General features: G+C 40.1%; 1 protein-coding gene across 1 annotated transcript in view; it reads right to left on the bottom strand.

Annotated features, from left to right (window-relative positions):
* Positions 1–4,385: 4,385 nt before the first annotated feature.
* The window catches only part of tfap2d (transcription factor AP-2 delta (activating enhancer binding protein 2 delta)), a 37,805-nt gene continuing 24,466 nt past the window's right edge, over positions 4,386–17,724 (bottom strand). The window contains exon 8 of the mRNA XM_045721250.2: positions 4,386–5,153. Coding sequence (XP_045577206.1) covers positions 4,943–5,153 — 211 coding nt within the window. The 3' untranslated portion in view covers positions 4,386–4,942. The remainder of the gene's footprint in view (positions 5,154–17,724) is intronic.

The following is a 17,724-nucleotide window of genomic DNA, read 5'->3' as shown; positions in this document are numbered from 1 at the left end:
AAGCCAGTAGACCACGAACCCTAACCCTCTAAGCCAGTAGACCACGAACCCTAACCCTCCAAGCCAGTAGACCATGAACCCTAACCCTCTAAGCCAGTAGACCACGAACCCTAACCCTCTAAGCCAGTAGACCACGAACCCTAACCCTCTAAGCCAGTAGACCACGAACCCCTAACCCTCTAAGCCAGTAGACCACGAACCCTAACCCTCTAAGCCAGTAGACCACGAACCCTAACCCTCTAAGCCAGTAGACCACGAACCCTAACCCTCTAAGCCAGTAGACCACGAACCCTAACCCTCTAAGCCAGTAGACCACGAACCCTAACCCTCTAAGCCAGTAGACCACGAACCCTAACCCTCTAAGCCAGTAGACCACGAACCCTAACCCTCTAAGCCAGTAGACCATGAACCCTAACCCTCTAAGCCAGTAGACCATGAACCCTAACCCTCTAAGCCAGTCACTGTTCCAGATTGTGAGATGATTCCAGTGTATCTTTAAGGTTAGGGAGGTCTTGGTACTTAATGATCAGAGGCTAACTGTGATAATATATACAATACTACAAGGAATATATGTGATGATACAGGATGGGGCTGTTTAATTCCAGTCCTGGAGGGGCAAACCACTTCTGGTTTTTGTTTCTACCTGGTAGTTAATTGCACTCACCTGATGTCCCAGGTCTGAATCAGTTCCTGATTAGAAGGAAAGGATGAAAACCAGAAGTGTTTTGACATAATTGACATTGAACAGCCCTAAGACATAATATACTTGTCACGTCCTGACCAGTATAAGGGTTATTTGTTATTGTAGTTTGGTCAGGACGTGGCAGAGAGTATTTGTCTTATGTGGTTCGGGGTGGTGGTTTATTTAGTAGGGCGTTTGATTTATTATTTCTGGGTTTTTGAGTAATGTTCTATGTTTGTATTTCTATGTGGTCTTTTGTATTTCTATGTCTGGTTTATTGGGGTTGGACTCTCAATTGGAGGCAGGTGTTTTCTCGTTGCCTCTGATTGGGAGTCCTATATATGGGTATGTGTTTGGTTTAGTGTTTGTGGGAGATTGTCTCTTGTTTTGCGTGTCTATGCATGACAAGGCTGTATTTTCGTCGTTCATCATTTTTGTTATTTTTGTATACGTGTTTGTTTGGTTTTCCTTCTTTCGCCTATTAAAAGAAGATGAGTATACAACCCGCTGCATTTTGGTCCTCCTTTCCAGATGACAACCGTTACAATACTACATGGAATATACACTGTACAAACCATTAGGAACACCTGCTCTTTCCATTACATAGACTGACCAGGTGAATCTAGGTGAAAGCTATGATCCCTTATTGATGTCACTTGTTAAATCCACTTCAATCAGTGTAGATGAAGGGGAGGAAACAGGTTAAAGAAGGATTTTTAAGCTTTGAGACAACTGAGACATGGATTGTGTATGTGTGCCATTCAGAGGGTGAATGGGCAAGACAAAATATTTAAGTGCATTTGAATACGGTATGGTAGTAGGTGCCAGGCGCACCGGTTTGAGTGTGTGAAGAACTGCAACACTGCTGGGTTTTTCAAGCTCAACAGTTTCCTGTGTGTATCAAGAATGGTCCACCACCCAAAGGACATCCAGCCAACTTGACACAACCTTGGGAAGCACTGGAGTCAACATGGGCCAGCATCTCTGTGGAACGCCTTGACACCTTGTAGAGTCCATGACCCTGACGAATTGAGGCTGTTCTGAGGACAAAGGGGTGTGGAGGGATGCAATTCAATATTAGGAAGGTGTTCTTCATGTTTTGTACACTCAGTGTATGTGATAATATAGGGTCAAGGACATTTAAAGGTCATTTCTAATTGAGCCAACATCTACTGTGTTTACCTTGAATGCAACCTCCACGAACGCTGTAACATTGCCTTCATAAACTGCATTGTCTACAAGCGTTGAATCCCGGCCTAGGTAATTCAATCAAGTCAGCATGTGGCTAATGCTAGCTTTCTATCTCACTATTAAGCTGGGGCTCTATTAACTAATTATAGGTACTGGGTTAGAGTTAGGTTTCAAATGGTTAAAATATGACTCTTAACTCATTATAGATACTAGGTTAGAGTTAGGGTTAAAACATGAGTTGTACCTTACTGACTTTATGACACAACCTAACACCAAAGTAAAACAAGGAATAAATATCTATTAGGAAGAATGCTGTCTGTCTGTCTGTCTGTCTGTCTGTCTGTCTGTCTGTCTGTCTGTCTGTCTGTCTGTCTGTCTGTCTGTCTGTCTGTCTGTCTGTCTGTCTGTCTGTCTGTCTGTGCCTTCAGAAAGTATTCAGACTCCTTGACTTTTTCCACATTTTGTTACGTTACAGTCTTATTCTAATATGGACTAAATAAATAACAAATCCTCCACAATCTACTCACAATACTCCATACTGTTAAAGTGAAAACAGTTTCTGAGAAATTTTGCTGATAAAAAAAAATAAAAAACAGAAATGGCGTATTTACATAAGTATTCAGACCCTTTGCTATGAGGCTCAACATTGAGCTCAGGTGCATCCTGTTTCCATTGATCATCCTTGAGATATTTCTACAACTTGATTGGAGTCCACCTGTGGTAAATTCAATTGATTAGACATGATTTGGAAAAGCACACACCTGTCTTTATAAGGTCCCCCAGTTGACAGTGCATGTCAGAGCAAAAACCAAGCCTTGAGGTTGAAGGAATTGTCCCTAGAGCTCTGAGACAGGATTGTGTCGAGGGACAGCTCTGGGGAAGGGTACCAAAAATGTTCTGTAGGGTTGAAGGTTCCCAAGAATTTTGTGGCCTCCATCATTCTTAAATGGAAGAAGTTCAGAACCACCAAGACTCTTCCTAGAGCTGGCCGTCCTGCCAAACTGAGCAATTGGGGGAGAAGAGCCTTGGTCAGGGAGGTGACAAAGAACCCAATGGTCACTCTGACAGAGCTCCAGAGTTCCTCTGTGAAGATAGCAGAACCTTCTAGAAGGACAACCATCTCCACAGCACTCCACCAATCAGGCCTTAATAGTAGATTGGCCAGACGGAAGCCACTCCTCAGTAAAAGGCACATGATTCTCTGGTCTGATGAAACCAAGATTGAACTCTTTGGCCTGAATGCCAAGCGTCACGTCTGGAGGAAACCTGGCACCATCCCTACGGTGAAGCATGGTAGTGGCAGCATCATGCTGTGGAGATGTTTTGCAGTGGCATGGACTGGGAGACTAGTCAAGATTGAGGAAAAGATGAACAGAGGAAAGTATAGAGCAATCCTTGATGAAAACCTTCTCAAGAGCACTCAGGACCTCAGACTGGAGCAAAGGTTCACCTTCCAACAGGACAACAACCATAAGCACACAGCCAAGACAATGCAAGAGTGGCTTCCGGACAAGTCTCTGAATGTCCTTGATTGGCCCAGCCAGAGCCTGGACTTGAACCCGATCGAACATCTCTGGAGAAACCTGAAAATAGCTTTGCAGCAACGCTCTCCATCCAACCTGACAGAGCTTGAGAGGATCTGCAGAGAAGAATGGGAGAAACTTCCCAAATACAGGTGTGCCAAGCTTGTAGTATCATACCCAAGAAGACTCAAGGCTGTAATTGCTGCCAAAGGTGCATCAACAAAGTACTGACTAAAGGGTCTGAATACTTTAAGTAAATGTCATATTTTATTTTATTTATTTTAATTAGCAAGAATCTCACTATCTATCTATCTTTCTCCAAACCTCTGTGTTTGATTGTGTCATAAAGTCAGTAAGGTAAAACTCATGTTTTAACCCTAACTCTAACCTATAATGAGTTAATAGAGTCATATTTTAACCATTTGAAACCTAACTCTAACCTAGTATCTATAATGAGTTAATAGAGTCATATTTTAACCATTTGAAACCTAACTCTAACCTAGTATCTATAGGTATGGCCTGCTGTCAGGTGGCTTCATTGCTTCATGTTTGGTGGCCTTTGTCAGAAGGTTGGCTTCCAGATGAGTATTGCGAGGATCAGGCCTGGTTTATGAGTTCAGAGGGGTTAGGGTTAGGTGTTAGGGGTTAGGTGTTAGGGGTTAGGGGTTAGGGTTAGGGTTAGGGGGGGTTAGGGGTTAGGGTTAGGGGAGGGTTAGGGTTAGGGTTAACCCTAACAGAGGGATTCACATCCAGGGTCTGTTATTATACGATACCACAACATGTTCTTGTATATTTGTTGTATGTAATTATGTGTGTGTGTGTGTATTGGTTGATTGATTGATTGACCCACCCACTACACAGGAACTAGTAGGAAGGAACATGTATCAATAGTTTTTATTGAACACAGGTAATTTAGAAGGTATGGTTTTAACATACAGTATATGTAATTCAAAGCCTACAAGAAAAGTTATTTAAATATTTATATATATATCTATACAAATGTTTATGAAGGGTCAAAGAGCTTGTATCGTAATTGTAGTTCTGGGGAGTGTACAAAGATAGACATGCACAACAAAATGTTTCTATGGCAACTGAATAGTCACCTTTACAAAATGGCAGAGTCTCAGAAATCTGGACTCACACACACGCACGCACGCACAGGCACACACACAAGCACAGGCACATGAACACACACACACACACTCTCACCAACATAGTGAACCCAGTCTCACACTCTCACCAACATAGTGAACCCAGACCCCAGTCTCTTGGTTCTAAAACGGTAAACATAATAACGGCATTAATTGCACTGTTCAGGTGGAGACTGGAGAACGTACTGTGTGTATGTGTGCGTATGTGTGTACATGTGTACCCCACTCCTCTCCCGTTGACTCCCAGATGGAGCTGACCAGAAGTCCCTGCCTCTACTTCCTGTTGTTCAGAATGAATAAATGTCTCTGTCAGTCTCCACAGAGATTAGCTCCTCCTCCCAGGGATCAAACCCTGACACACACAGGCACGTACACTGCACAGCACAGGGAAAGGGCTACTCTGTCTTTTCAGGTTTGCCGTCTTTATTGAGCAGCTCGCTGGTTTTCCGGACAGTTCCGGTCTTTTCCGTCTCCTGACCAGAGGTTTTCCCAGGGTTCCCGGCGGCAGAATGTTTATCCAGGAAGTTGAGCATCTCACTAAGAACGGTCTGGAAGGTGCTGAGGGCTGCGCACACTGCCGGAGTCCCGAATCCATGTGTGATCAGACTGGAGAACACAAACACATGAAGACATAAATATACACTACATATATAGACATTATATACATTATATTTACACTATATACACACTATACAGTGCATTCTGAAAGTATTCAGACCACTTCCCATTTTCCACATTTTGTTATGTTACGACCTTATTCTAAAATGTATTAAATAATTTTTTCTCCTCAATCTACACACAATAGCCCATAATGACAGAGCAAAAACACATTTTTAATAGTTTTTTTGCAAATGTATTAAAAATCAAAAACAGAAATACCTTATTTACATAAGTATCCAGACCCTTTGCTATGAGACTCGAAATTGAGCTCAGGTGCTTCCTGTTTCCATTGATTATCCTTGAGATGTTTCTACAACTTGATTGGAGTCCACCTGTGGTAAATTCAATTGATTGGACATGATTTGGAAAGGCACACACCTGTCTATATAAGGTCCCACAGTTGACAGTGCATGTCAGAGCAAAAACCAAGCCATGTGGTCGAAGGAATTGTCTGTGGAGCTGCGAGACAGGATTGTGTCGAGGCACAGATCTGGGGAAGGGTACCCCAAAATATTTCTGTAGCATTGAAGGTCCCCAAGAACACAGTGGCCTCCATCATTTTTAAATGTAAAAAGTTAGGAACCACCAAGACTCTTCCTAGAGCTGGCCGCCTGGCCTTCCTGATCAATCGGGGGAGAAGGGCCTTGGTCAGGGAGGTGACCAAGAACCCGATGGTCACTCTGACAGAGCTCCAGAGTTCCTCTGTGGAGATGGGAGAACCTTCCAGAAGGACAACCATCTCTGCAGCACTCCACCAATCAGGACCTTATGGTAGAGGGGCCAGACGGAAGCCACTCCTCAGTAAAAGGCACATGATAGCAAGCTTGGAGTTTGCCAAAAGGCTCCTAAAGGACTCTCAGACCATGAGAAACAAGTTTCTCTGTCAGAGTGACCATCGGGTTCTTGGTCACCTTCCTGACCAAGGCCCTTCTACTCCTCTAGGAAGAGTGTTGGTGGTTCCAAACTTCTTCCATTTAAGAATGATGGAGGCCACTGTGTTCTTGAGGACCTTCAATGCTGCAGAAATGTTTTGGTACCCTTCCCCAGATCTGTGCCTCGACACAATCCTGTCTCGGAGCTCTACGAACAATTCTTTCGACCTCATGGCTTGGTTTTTGCTCTGACATGCACTGTCAACTGTGGGACCTTATATAGACAGGTGTGTGCCTTTCCAGATCATGTCTAATCAATGTAATTTTCCACACGTGGACTCCAATCAAGTTGTAGAAACATCTCAAGGATGATCAATGGAAACAGGATGCACCTGAGCTCAATTTCGAAGTCTCATAGCAAAGGATCTGAATACTGATGTAATAAAGGTAATTGTGTTTTTTACTTTAAATACATTTGCAAAAATGTCTTCCATCCAGTTTTCGCTTTGTCATTATGGGGTACTCTGTGTACATTGATGAGGATGTTTTTTTATTTAATCTATTTTTCGAATAAGGCCTGAATACTTTCCGAATGCACTGTACAGATATATATACACAATATACACTATATGGACACAATATACACTATATAGACATTATAAATACACTATATAGACATTATATAGACACTAGACAGACACTACACAGACACTATAGATATACAGTACCAGTCAAAAGTTTGGACACACCTACTGATTCAACGGTTTTACTTTATTATTACTATTTTCTACATTGCAGAATAATAGTGAAGACATAAACTATGAAATGACACATATGGAATCATGTAGTAACCAAAAAAGTGTTGATGAAATCAAAATATATTTTACATTATTCAATGTAGCCACCGTTTGCTATGATGACAGCTTTGCACACTCTCGCCATTCTCTAAACCAGCTTCGCCTGGAATGCTTTTCCACCAGTCTTGAAGGAGTTCCCACATATGCTGAGCACTTGTTGGCTGCTTTTCCTCCCTGCGGTCCAACTCATCCCAAACCATCTCAATTGGGTTGAGGTCGGGTGATTGTGGAGGCCAGGTCATCTGATGCAGCACTCCATCAATCTCCTTCTTGGTCAAACATCCCTTACACAGCCTGGAGGTGTGTCGGGTCATTGTCCTGTTGAAAAACAAATGATAGTCTCGCTAAGCGCAAACCAGATGGGATGGCGTATCACGGCAGAATGCTGTGTTAGCCATGCAGGTTAAGTGTGCCTTGAATTCTAAATACATCACAGACAGTGTCACCATTAAAGCACCCCCACACCATCACACCTCCTCCTCCATGCTTCACGGTGGGAACCAAACATGTGGAGATCATCCGTTCATCTACTCTGCATCTCACAATGACGGTTGGAACCAGAAGTCTCAAGTTTGGACTCATCAGACCAAAGGACAGATTTCCACAGGTCTAATGTCCATTGCTCGTGTTTCTTGGCCCAAGAAAGTCTCTTCTTCTTCTTGGTGTCTTTTAGTAGTGGTTTCTTTGCAGCAATTCAGACATGAAGGCCTGATTCACACATTCTCCTCTGAACAGTTGATATTGAGATGTGTCTGTTACTTTTATTTGGAGGAGGAGGTGTGATGGTGTGGGGGTGCTTTGATGGTGACACTGTCTGTGATTTATTTTGAATTCAAGGCACAATTAACCAGCATGGCTGCCACAGCATACTGCAGCAATACGCCATCCCATCCAGTTTGCTCTTAGTGGGACTATCATTTGGTTTTTAACAGGACAATGACCCAACACACCTCCAGGCTGTGTAAGGGCTATTTGACCAAGAAGCATAGTGATGAGTGCTGCATCAGATGACCTGGATTCTACATTCACCCGATCTCAACCCAATTGAGATGGTTTGGGATGAGTTAGACCACAGAGTATATTTATTTTTATTTCACCTTTATTTAACCAGGTAGGCTAGTTGAGAACAAGTCCTTTATTTAACCAGGTAGGCTAGTTGAGAACAAGTTCTCACTTACAACTGTGACCTGGCCAAGATAAAGCAAAGCAGTTCGACACATACAACAACACAGAGTTACACATGGAATAAACAAAACATACAGTCAATAATACAGTAGAAAAAGTCTATATACAGTGTGTGCAAATGAGGTAGGATAAGGGAGGTAAGGCAATAAATAGGCCATGGTGGCAAAGTAATTACAATATATCAATTAAACACTGGAGTGATAGATGTGCAGAAGATGAATGTGCAAGTAGAGATACTGGAGTGCAAAAGAGCAAGATAAATAAATAAATACAGTATGGGGATGAGGTAGTTGGATTGGCTATTCACAGATGGGCTATGTACAGGTGCAGTGATCTGTGAGCTGCTCTGACAGCTGGTGCTTAAAGCTAGTGAGGGAGATAAGAGTCTCCAGCTTCAGTGATTTTTGCAGTTCGTTCCAGTCATTGGCAGCAGAGAACTGGAAGGAAATGCGGCTAAAGGAAGAATTGGCTTTGGGGGTAACCAGTGAGATATACCTGCTGGAGCGCGTGCTACGGGTGGGTGCTGCTATTGTGACCAGTGAGCTGAGATAAGGCGGGGATTTACCTAGCAAAGACTTGTAGATGACCTGGAGCCAGTGGGTTTGGCGATGAGTATGAAGCGAGGGCCAGCCAACGAGAGCGTACAGGTCGCAATGGTGGGTAGTATATGGGGCTTTGGTGACAAAACAGATGGCACTGTGATAGACTGCATCCAATTTGTTGAGTAGAGCGTTTGAGGCTATTTTGTAAGATCGGTAGGATAGTCAGTTTTACGAGGGTATGTTTGGCAGCATGAGTGAAGGATGCTTTGTTTCGAAATAGGAAGCCGAGTCTAGATTTAATTTTGGATTGGAGATGCTTAATGTGAGTCTGGAAAGAGAGTTTACAGTCTAGCCAGACACCTAGGTATTTGTAGTTGTCTACATATTCTAAGTCAGAACCGTCCAGAGTAGTGATGCTGACGGGCGGGCAGGTGCGGGCAGCGATCAGTTGAAGAGCATGCATTTAGTTTTACTTGCATTTAAGAGCAGTTGGAGGCCATGGAAGGAGAGTTGTATGGCATTGAAACTCGTCTGGAGGTTAGTTAACACAGTGTCCAAAGAAGGGCCAGAAGTATACAGAATGGTTTCGTCTGCGTAGAGGTGGATCAGAGAATCACCAGCAGCAAGAGCGACATCATTGATGTATACAGAGAAGAGAGTCGGCCCGAGAATTGAACCCTGTGGCACCCCCATAGAGACTGCCAGAGGTCCGGACAGCAGGCCCTCCGATTTGATACACTGAACTCTATCAGAGAAGTAGTTGGTGAACCAGGCGAGGCAGTCATTTGAGAAGCCAAGGCTGTTGAGTCTGCCGATAAGAATGTGGTGATTGACAGAGTCGTAAGCCTTGGCCAGGTCGATGAATACGGCTGCACAGTAATGTCTTATCGATGGCGGTTATGATATCGTTTAGGACCTTGAGCGTGGCTGAGATGCACCCATGAAGGTACGGTGGGATTCGAAATGGTCAGTAATCTGTTTGTTAACTTGGCTTTCGAAGACCTTGGAAAGGCAGGGTAGGATAGATATAGGTCTGTAGCAGTTTGGGTCTAGAGTGTCTCCCGATTTGAAGAGGGGGATGATAGCGGCAGCTTTCAAATCTTTTGGAATCTCAGACGATACGAAAAAGAGGTTGAACAGGCTAGTAATATGGTTTGCAACAATTTCGGCAGATCATTTTAGAAAGAGAGGGTCCAGATTGTCTAGCCTGGCTGATTTGTAGGGGTCCAGATTTTGCAGCTCTTTCAGAACATCAGCTATCTGGATTTGGGTGAAGGAGAAATGGGGGAGGCTTCGGCGAGTTGCTGTGGGGGGTGCAGGACAGTTGACCGGGGTAGGGGTAGCCAGGTGGAAAGCATGGCCACCATATATATATACACTATATAGACCCTATAGACACTAAGTATACACTATATAGACCCTATAGACACTAAGTATACACTATATAGACCCTATAGACACTAAGTATACACTATATAGACACTAAGTATACACTATATAGACCCTATAGACACTAAGTATACACGATATAGACCCTATAGACACTAAGTATACACTATATAGACACTATAGAGACTAAGTATACACTATATAGACCCTATAGACACTAAGTATTCACTATATAGACACTATAGACACTAAGTATACACTATATAGACACTATAGACACTAAGTATACACTATATAGACACTATAGACACTAAGTATACACTATATAGACACTATAGACACTAAGTATACACTATATAGACACTATGTGTACACTGTATAGACATTATATAGACACTATATATACACACCATACACTATATATGCACTTAATACACTTCATACACAACATACACACTATATATATGGGGCGGCAGCGTAGCCTAGTGGTTAGAGCGTTGGACTAGTAACCAAAAGATTGCAAGATCGAATCCCCGAGCCGACAAGGTACAAATCTATCGTTCTGCCCCTGAACAAGGCAGTTAACCCACTGTTCCTAGGCCGTCATTGAAAATAAGAATGTGTTCTTAACTGACTTGCCTAGTTAAATAAAGGTAAAATATATATATAAACTATAGAGACAATTTACACATCAGACACAATATAGACAATGTATACACTATATGGACACTGGAGACTCATATCTCCCTCTCTAACTTTAAGCAGCAGCTCACAGATCACTGCACCTGCACATAGCCCATCTGTAAACAGCCCATCCAACTACCTCATCCCCATAGTGTTATTAATTGTTTTTGCTCCTGTGCACCCCAGTATCTCTACTTGCACATTCATCTTCTGCACATCTACCATTCCAGTGTTTAGTTGCTAAATTGTAATTATTTCGCCATCATGGCCTATTTATTGCCTTACCTCAATTATCTTACTTCATTTGCACACACTGTATATAGACTTTTCTAATGTTATTGACTGTATGTTTGTTTATTCCATGTGTAACTCTGTGTTGTTGTTTGTGTCGCACAGCTTTGCTTTATCTTGGCCAGGTCGCAGTTGTAAATGAGAACTTGTTCTCAACTTGCTTACCTGGTTAAATAAAGGTGAATATATATATATATATATATATATATATATATATACAATATATATACAATCTCTATATAGATATATACTCTATGTACTACATAAACACTATATAAACACTATATACACTATATGGACATGATATAGACATATATATATTATATAGACACTACATATACACCATACCAACAATATATAGACATTATATAGGAACTATGTATACACTATATATATGCTACGTTTACAATATATATGCATTATATAGGCACTATACAGACTCAATATATACACTTTATAGACACTATATATTCACTATATACACTATATAGACACTATATGGACAATATAGAGAATATATATATACACTATATACATATATACACTATATAGACAATATATATTCACTATATACACTATATAGACACTATATATTCACTATATACACTATATAGACACTATATGGACAATATAGAGAATATATATATATACACTATATACATATGTACACTATATAGACAATATATATTCACTATATACACTATATAGACACTATATATTCACTATATACACTATATAGACACTATATGGACAATATAGAGAATATATATATACACTATATACATATATACACTATATAGACACTATATATTCACCATATACACTATATAGACACTATATATTCACTATATACCGACACTATATGGACAATATAGAGAATATATATATATATACACTATATACACTATATAGACACTATATGGACAATATAGAGAATATATATATATACACTATATACATATATACACTATATAGACAATATAGAGAATATATATATATACACTATATACACTATATAGACACTATATGGACAATATAGAGAATATATATATATAGACTATATATAATATATATACACTATGAATACACTATATATATATATTATATAGCCACTATATTGACACTGTACACACTATATATTCACTACATATACACTACATAGACAATATTTATACACTATATAGTGTCTATATATATATATAACACTATCTAGATTATATACATATTATGTACACTACATAGACTATCTATATACACTATGTACACACTATATAGACACTACATATACACTACATAGACTATCTATATACACTATGTACACACTATATAGACACTACATATACACTACATAGACTATCTATATACACTATGTACACACTATATAGACACTACATATACACTACATAGACTATCTAAATACACTATGTACACACTATATAGACACTACATATACACTACATAGACTATCTATATACACTATGTACACACTACATATACACTACATATACACTACATAGACTATCTATATACACTATGTACACACTATATAGACACTACATATACACTACATAGACTATCTATATACACTATGTACACACTATATAGACACTACATAGTACACTACATAGACTATCTAAATACACTATGTACACACTATATAGACACTATATATACACAGTATATAGACATTTTATAGACACTATATATACACTATATTCACAATAAACACTATATACATTTTATATGCACCTAATATGCTTCATACACTACATGCACTATATAGACACTATACACTCTACTGTATATATATATACACTATATAAACACTTTATATACTATATGGACACTATATATACACTATGTTTACACTATATGTACATTATATAGCCACTATATAAAGACTATATGTACATTATAAAGACACTATATATACAATATGTTTACACTATATGTACATTATAAAGCCACTATATAGACACTATATAAATACTATATGTACATTATATAGATACTATATAAATACTATATGTACTTTATATAGACACTATGTTTACACTATATATACATTATATAGCCACTATATATACACTATGTTTACACTATATGTACATTATAAAGACACTATATATACACTATGTTTACACTATATGTACATTATATAGCCACTATATAAAGACTATATGTACATTATAAAGACACTATATATACACTATGTTTACACTATATGTACATTATAAAGCCACTATATAGACACTATATAAAGACTATATGCACATTATAAAGACACTATATATACACTATGTTTACACTATATGTACATTATAAAGACACTATATAGACACTATATATACACTATGTTTACACTATATGTACATTTTACATTTTAGTCATTTAGCAGACGCTCTTATCCAGAGCGACTTACAGTAGTGAATACATACATTTCATTTTCATTTCATGCATTTTTTTTTGTACTGTATATGTACATTATATAGCCACTATATAGCCACTATATATATATACACTATGTTTACACTATATGTACATTATATAGCCACTATATAGACACTATATAAATACTATATGTACATTATATAGCCACTATAGAGACACTATATAAATACTATATGTACTTTATATAGACACTATATATACACTATCTTTACACTATATATACATTATATAGCCACTATATAGCGAATATATACATACACTATATATGCACTTAATATACTACATACACAAAATAAACACGATATCAGCTATATAGTCAACATATACTCTATATATACACTATATAGATACTATATAAACTATATAGACAATATATACTCTACATATACACTATATAGATACTATATAAACTTTATAGACAATATATACTCTACATATACACTATATAGATACTATATAAACTTTATAGACAATATTTACTCTACATATACACTATATAGACACTATATAGACACTATATGTATATTATTTAGACACAATATAGTCACTAGATATGTACTATATACACTACTGTTCAAACGTTTGGGGTCACTAAGAAATGTCCTTGTTTTCCATGAAAACTAACATGAAATGTGTTGCAAAATAGGAAATATAGTCAAGATGTTGACAAGGTTATAAATAATGATTCTTAATTGAAATAATAATTCTGTCCTTCAAACTTTGCTTTCTTCAAAAAATCCTCAATTTTCAGCAATTACAGCCTTGCTGACCTTTGGCTTTCTAGTTGTCAATTTGTTGAGGTAATCTGAAGAGATTTCACCCCATGCCTCCGTGAATTGGATTGGCTTGATGGGCATTTCTTACGTACCATACGGTCAAGCTGCTCCCACAACAGCTCAATAGGGTTGAGATGCGGTGACGGTGCTGGCCACTCCATTATAGACAGAATACCAGCTGACTGCTTCTTCCCTAAATAGTTCTTGCATAGTTTGGAGCTGTGCTTTGGGTCGTTGTCCTGTTGTAGGAGGAAATTGGCTCCAATTAAGTGCCGTCCACAGGGTATGGCATGGCGTTGCAAAATGGAGTGATAGCCTTCATTTTTCAAGATCCCTTTTACCCTGTACAAATCTCCCACTTTACCACCACCAAAGCAGCCCCAGACCATCACATTGCCTCCACCATAATGACAGATGGCGTCAAGCACTCCTCCAGCATCTTTTCATTTTTTCTGCATCTCACGAATGTTCTTCTTTGTGATCCGAACACCTCAAACTTAGATTAGCCTGTCCATAATAGCTTTTTCCACTCTTTCTCTGTCCATTGTCTGTGTTTTTTTGCCCATCTTAATATTTTATTTTTATTGGCCAGTCTGAGATATGGCTTTTTCTCTGCAACTCTGCCAAGAAGGCCAGCATCCCGGAGTCGCATCTTCACTGTTGATGTTGAGACTGGTGTTTTGCGGGTACTATTTAATGAAGCTGCCATTTGAGGACTTGTGAGGCATCTGTTTTTTCAAACTAGACATGTACTTGTCCTCTTGCTCAGATTGTGCACCGTGGCCTCCCATTCCTCTTTCTATTCTGGTTAAAGCCAGTTTGCGCTGTTCTGTGAAGGGAGTAGTACACAGCGTTGTACGAGATCTTCAGTTTCTTGGCAACTTCTCACATGGAATAGCTTTCATTTCTCAGAACAAGAATAGACTGATGAGTTTCAGAAGAAAGTACTTTGTTTCTGGCCATTTTGTGCCTGTAATCGAACCCACAAATGCTGATGCTCCAGATACTCAACTAGTCTAAAGGTGGCCAGTTTTATTGCTTCTTTAATCAGGACAACAGTTTTCAGCTGTGCTAACATTATTGCAAAAGGGTTTTCTAATGATCAATTAGCCTTTAAAATGATAAAGGATTAGCTAACACAACGTGCCATTGGAACACAGGCGTGATGGTTGCTTATAATGGGTCTCTGTACGCCTATGTAGAAATGACATAAAAAATCTGCCATTTCCAGCTACAATAGTAATTTACAACATTAACAATGTCTACACTGTATTTCTGATCAATTTGATGTTATTTTAATGGACAAAAAATTTGCTTTTCGTTAAAAAACAAGGACATTTCTAAGTGACCCCAAACTTTTGAAGGGTAGTGTATATATATGCTCCAGTGGCGAATGTGCCAATCTTGATGGTCTCTGGCAAATGCCAAACGTCCTGCACGGTGTTGGGCTGTAAGCACAACCCCCACCTGTGGACGTCGGGCCCTCATACCACCCTCATGGAGTCTGTTTCTGACCGTTTGAGCAGACACATGCACATTTGTGGCCTGCTGGAGGTCATTTTGCAGGGCTCTGGCAGTGCTCCTCCTGCTCCTCCGTGCACAAAGGCGGAGGTAGCGGTCCTGCTTCTGGGTTGTTGCCCTCCTACGGCCTCCTCCACGTCTCCTGATGTACTGGCCTGTCTCCTGGTAGCGCCTCCATGCTCTGGACACTACGCTGACAGACACAGCAAACCTTCTTGCCACTGCTCGCATTGATTTGCCATCCTGGATGAGCTGCACTACCTGAGCCACTTGTGTAGGTTGTAGACTCCGTCTCATGCTACCACTAGAGTGAAAGCACCGCCAGCATTCAAAAGTGACCAAAACATCAGCCAGGAAGCATAGGAACTGAGAAGTGGTCTGTGGTCACCACCTGCAGAACCACTCCTTTATTGGGGGTGTCTTTCTAATTGCCTATCATTTCCACCTGTTGTCTATTCCATTTGCACAACAGCATGTGAAATGTATTGTCAATCAGTGTTGCTTCCTAAGTGGACAGTTTGATTTCACAGAAGTGTGATTGACTTGGAGTTACATTGTGTTGTTTAAGTGTTCCCTTTATTTTTTTGAGCAGTTTATATATACAGTGAGGGAAAAAAGTATTTGATCCCCTGCTGATTTTGTACGTTTGCCCACTGACAAAGAAATGATCAGTCTATAATTTTAATGGTAGGTTTATTTGAACAGTGAGAGACAGAATTGCATTTTAATGAGGCAAATAAGTATTTGACCCCTCTGCAAAACATGACTTAGTACTTGGGGGCAAAACCCTTGTTGGCAATCACAGAGGTCAAACGTTTCTTGTAGTTGGCCACCAGGTTTGCACACATCTCAGGAGGGATTTTGTCCCACTCCCCTTTGCAGATCTTCTCCAAGTCATTAAGGTTTCGAGGCTGACATTTGGCAACTCGAACCTTCAGCTCCCTCCACAGATTTTCTATGGGATTAAGGTCTGGAGACTGGCTAGGCCACTCCAGGACCTTAATGTGCCTCTTCTTGAGCCACTCCTTTGTTGCCTTGGCCGTGTGTTTTGCATCATTGTCATGCTGGAATACCCATCCACGACCCATTTTCAATGCCCTGGCTGAGGGAAGGAGGTTCTCACCCAAGATTTGATGGTACATGGCCCCGTCCATCGTCCCTTTGATGCGGTGAAGTTGTCCTGTCCCCTTAGCAAAAAAACACCCCCAAAGCATAATGTTTCCACCTCCATGTTTGACGGTGGGGATGGTGTTCTTGGGGTCATAGGCAGCATTCCTCCTCCTCCAAACACGGCGAGTTGAGTTGATGCCAAAGAGCTCCATTTTGGTCTCATCTGACCACAACACTTTCACCCAGTTGTCCTCTGAATCATTCAGATGTTCATTGGCAAACTTCAGACGGGCATGTATATGTGCTTTCTTGAGCAGGGGGACCTTGCGGGCGCTGCAGGATTTCAGTCCTTCACGGCGTAGTGTGTTACCAATTGTTTTCTTGGTGACTATGGTCCCAGCTGCCTTGAGATCATTGACAAGATCCTCCTGTGTAGTTCTGGGCTGATTCCTCACCGTTCTCATGATCATTGCAACTCCACGAGGTGAGATCTTGCATGGAGCCCCAGGCCGAGGGAGATTGACAGTTCTTTTGTGTTTTTTCCATTTGCGAATAATCGCACCAACTGTTGTCACCTTCTCACCAAGCTGCTTGGCGATGGTCTTGTAGCCCATTCCAGCCTTGTGTAGGTCTACAATCTTTTCCCTGACATCCTTAGACAGCTCTTTGGTCTTGGCCATGGTGGAGAGTTTGGAATCTGATTGATTGATTACTTCTATGGAGAGGTGTCTTTTATACAGGTAACAAATAAACCTACCATTAAAATTATAGACTGATCATTTCTTTGTCAGTGGGCAAACGTACAAAATCAGCAGGGGATCAAATACTTTTTCCCCTCA

This window comes from Salmo salar, chromosome 06 (genome assembly GCF_965601325.2).
Source record: "Salmo salar chromosome 06, fSalSal1, whole genome shotgun sequence".
Lineage (NCBI taxonomy): Eukaryota > Metazoa > Chordata > Actinopteri > Salmoniformes > Salmonidae > Salmo > Salmo salar.
Note: the sequence above shows the minus strand (reverse complement) of the source record. Positions and strands in the feature narration are given on the sequence as shown.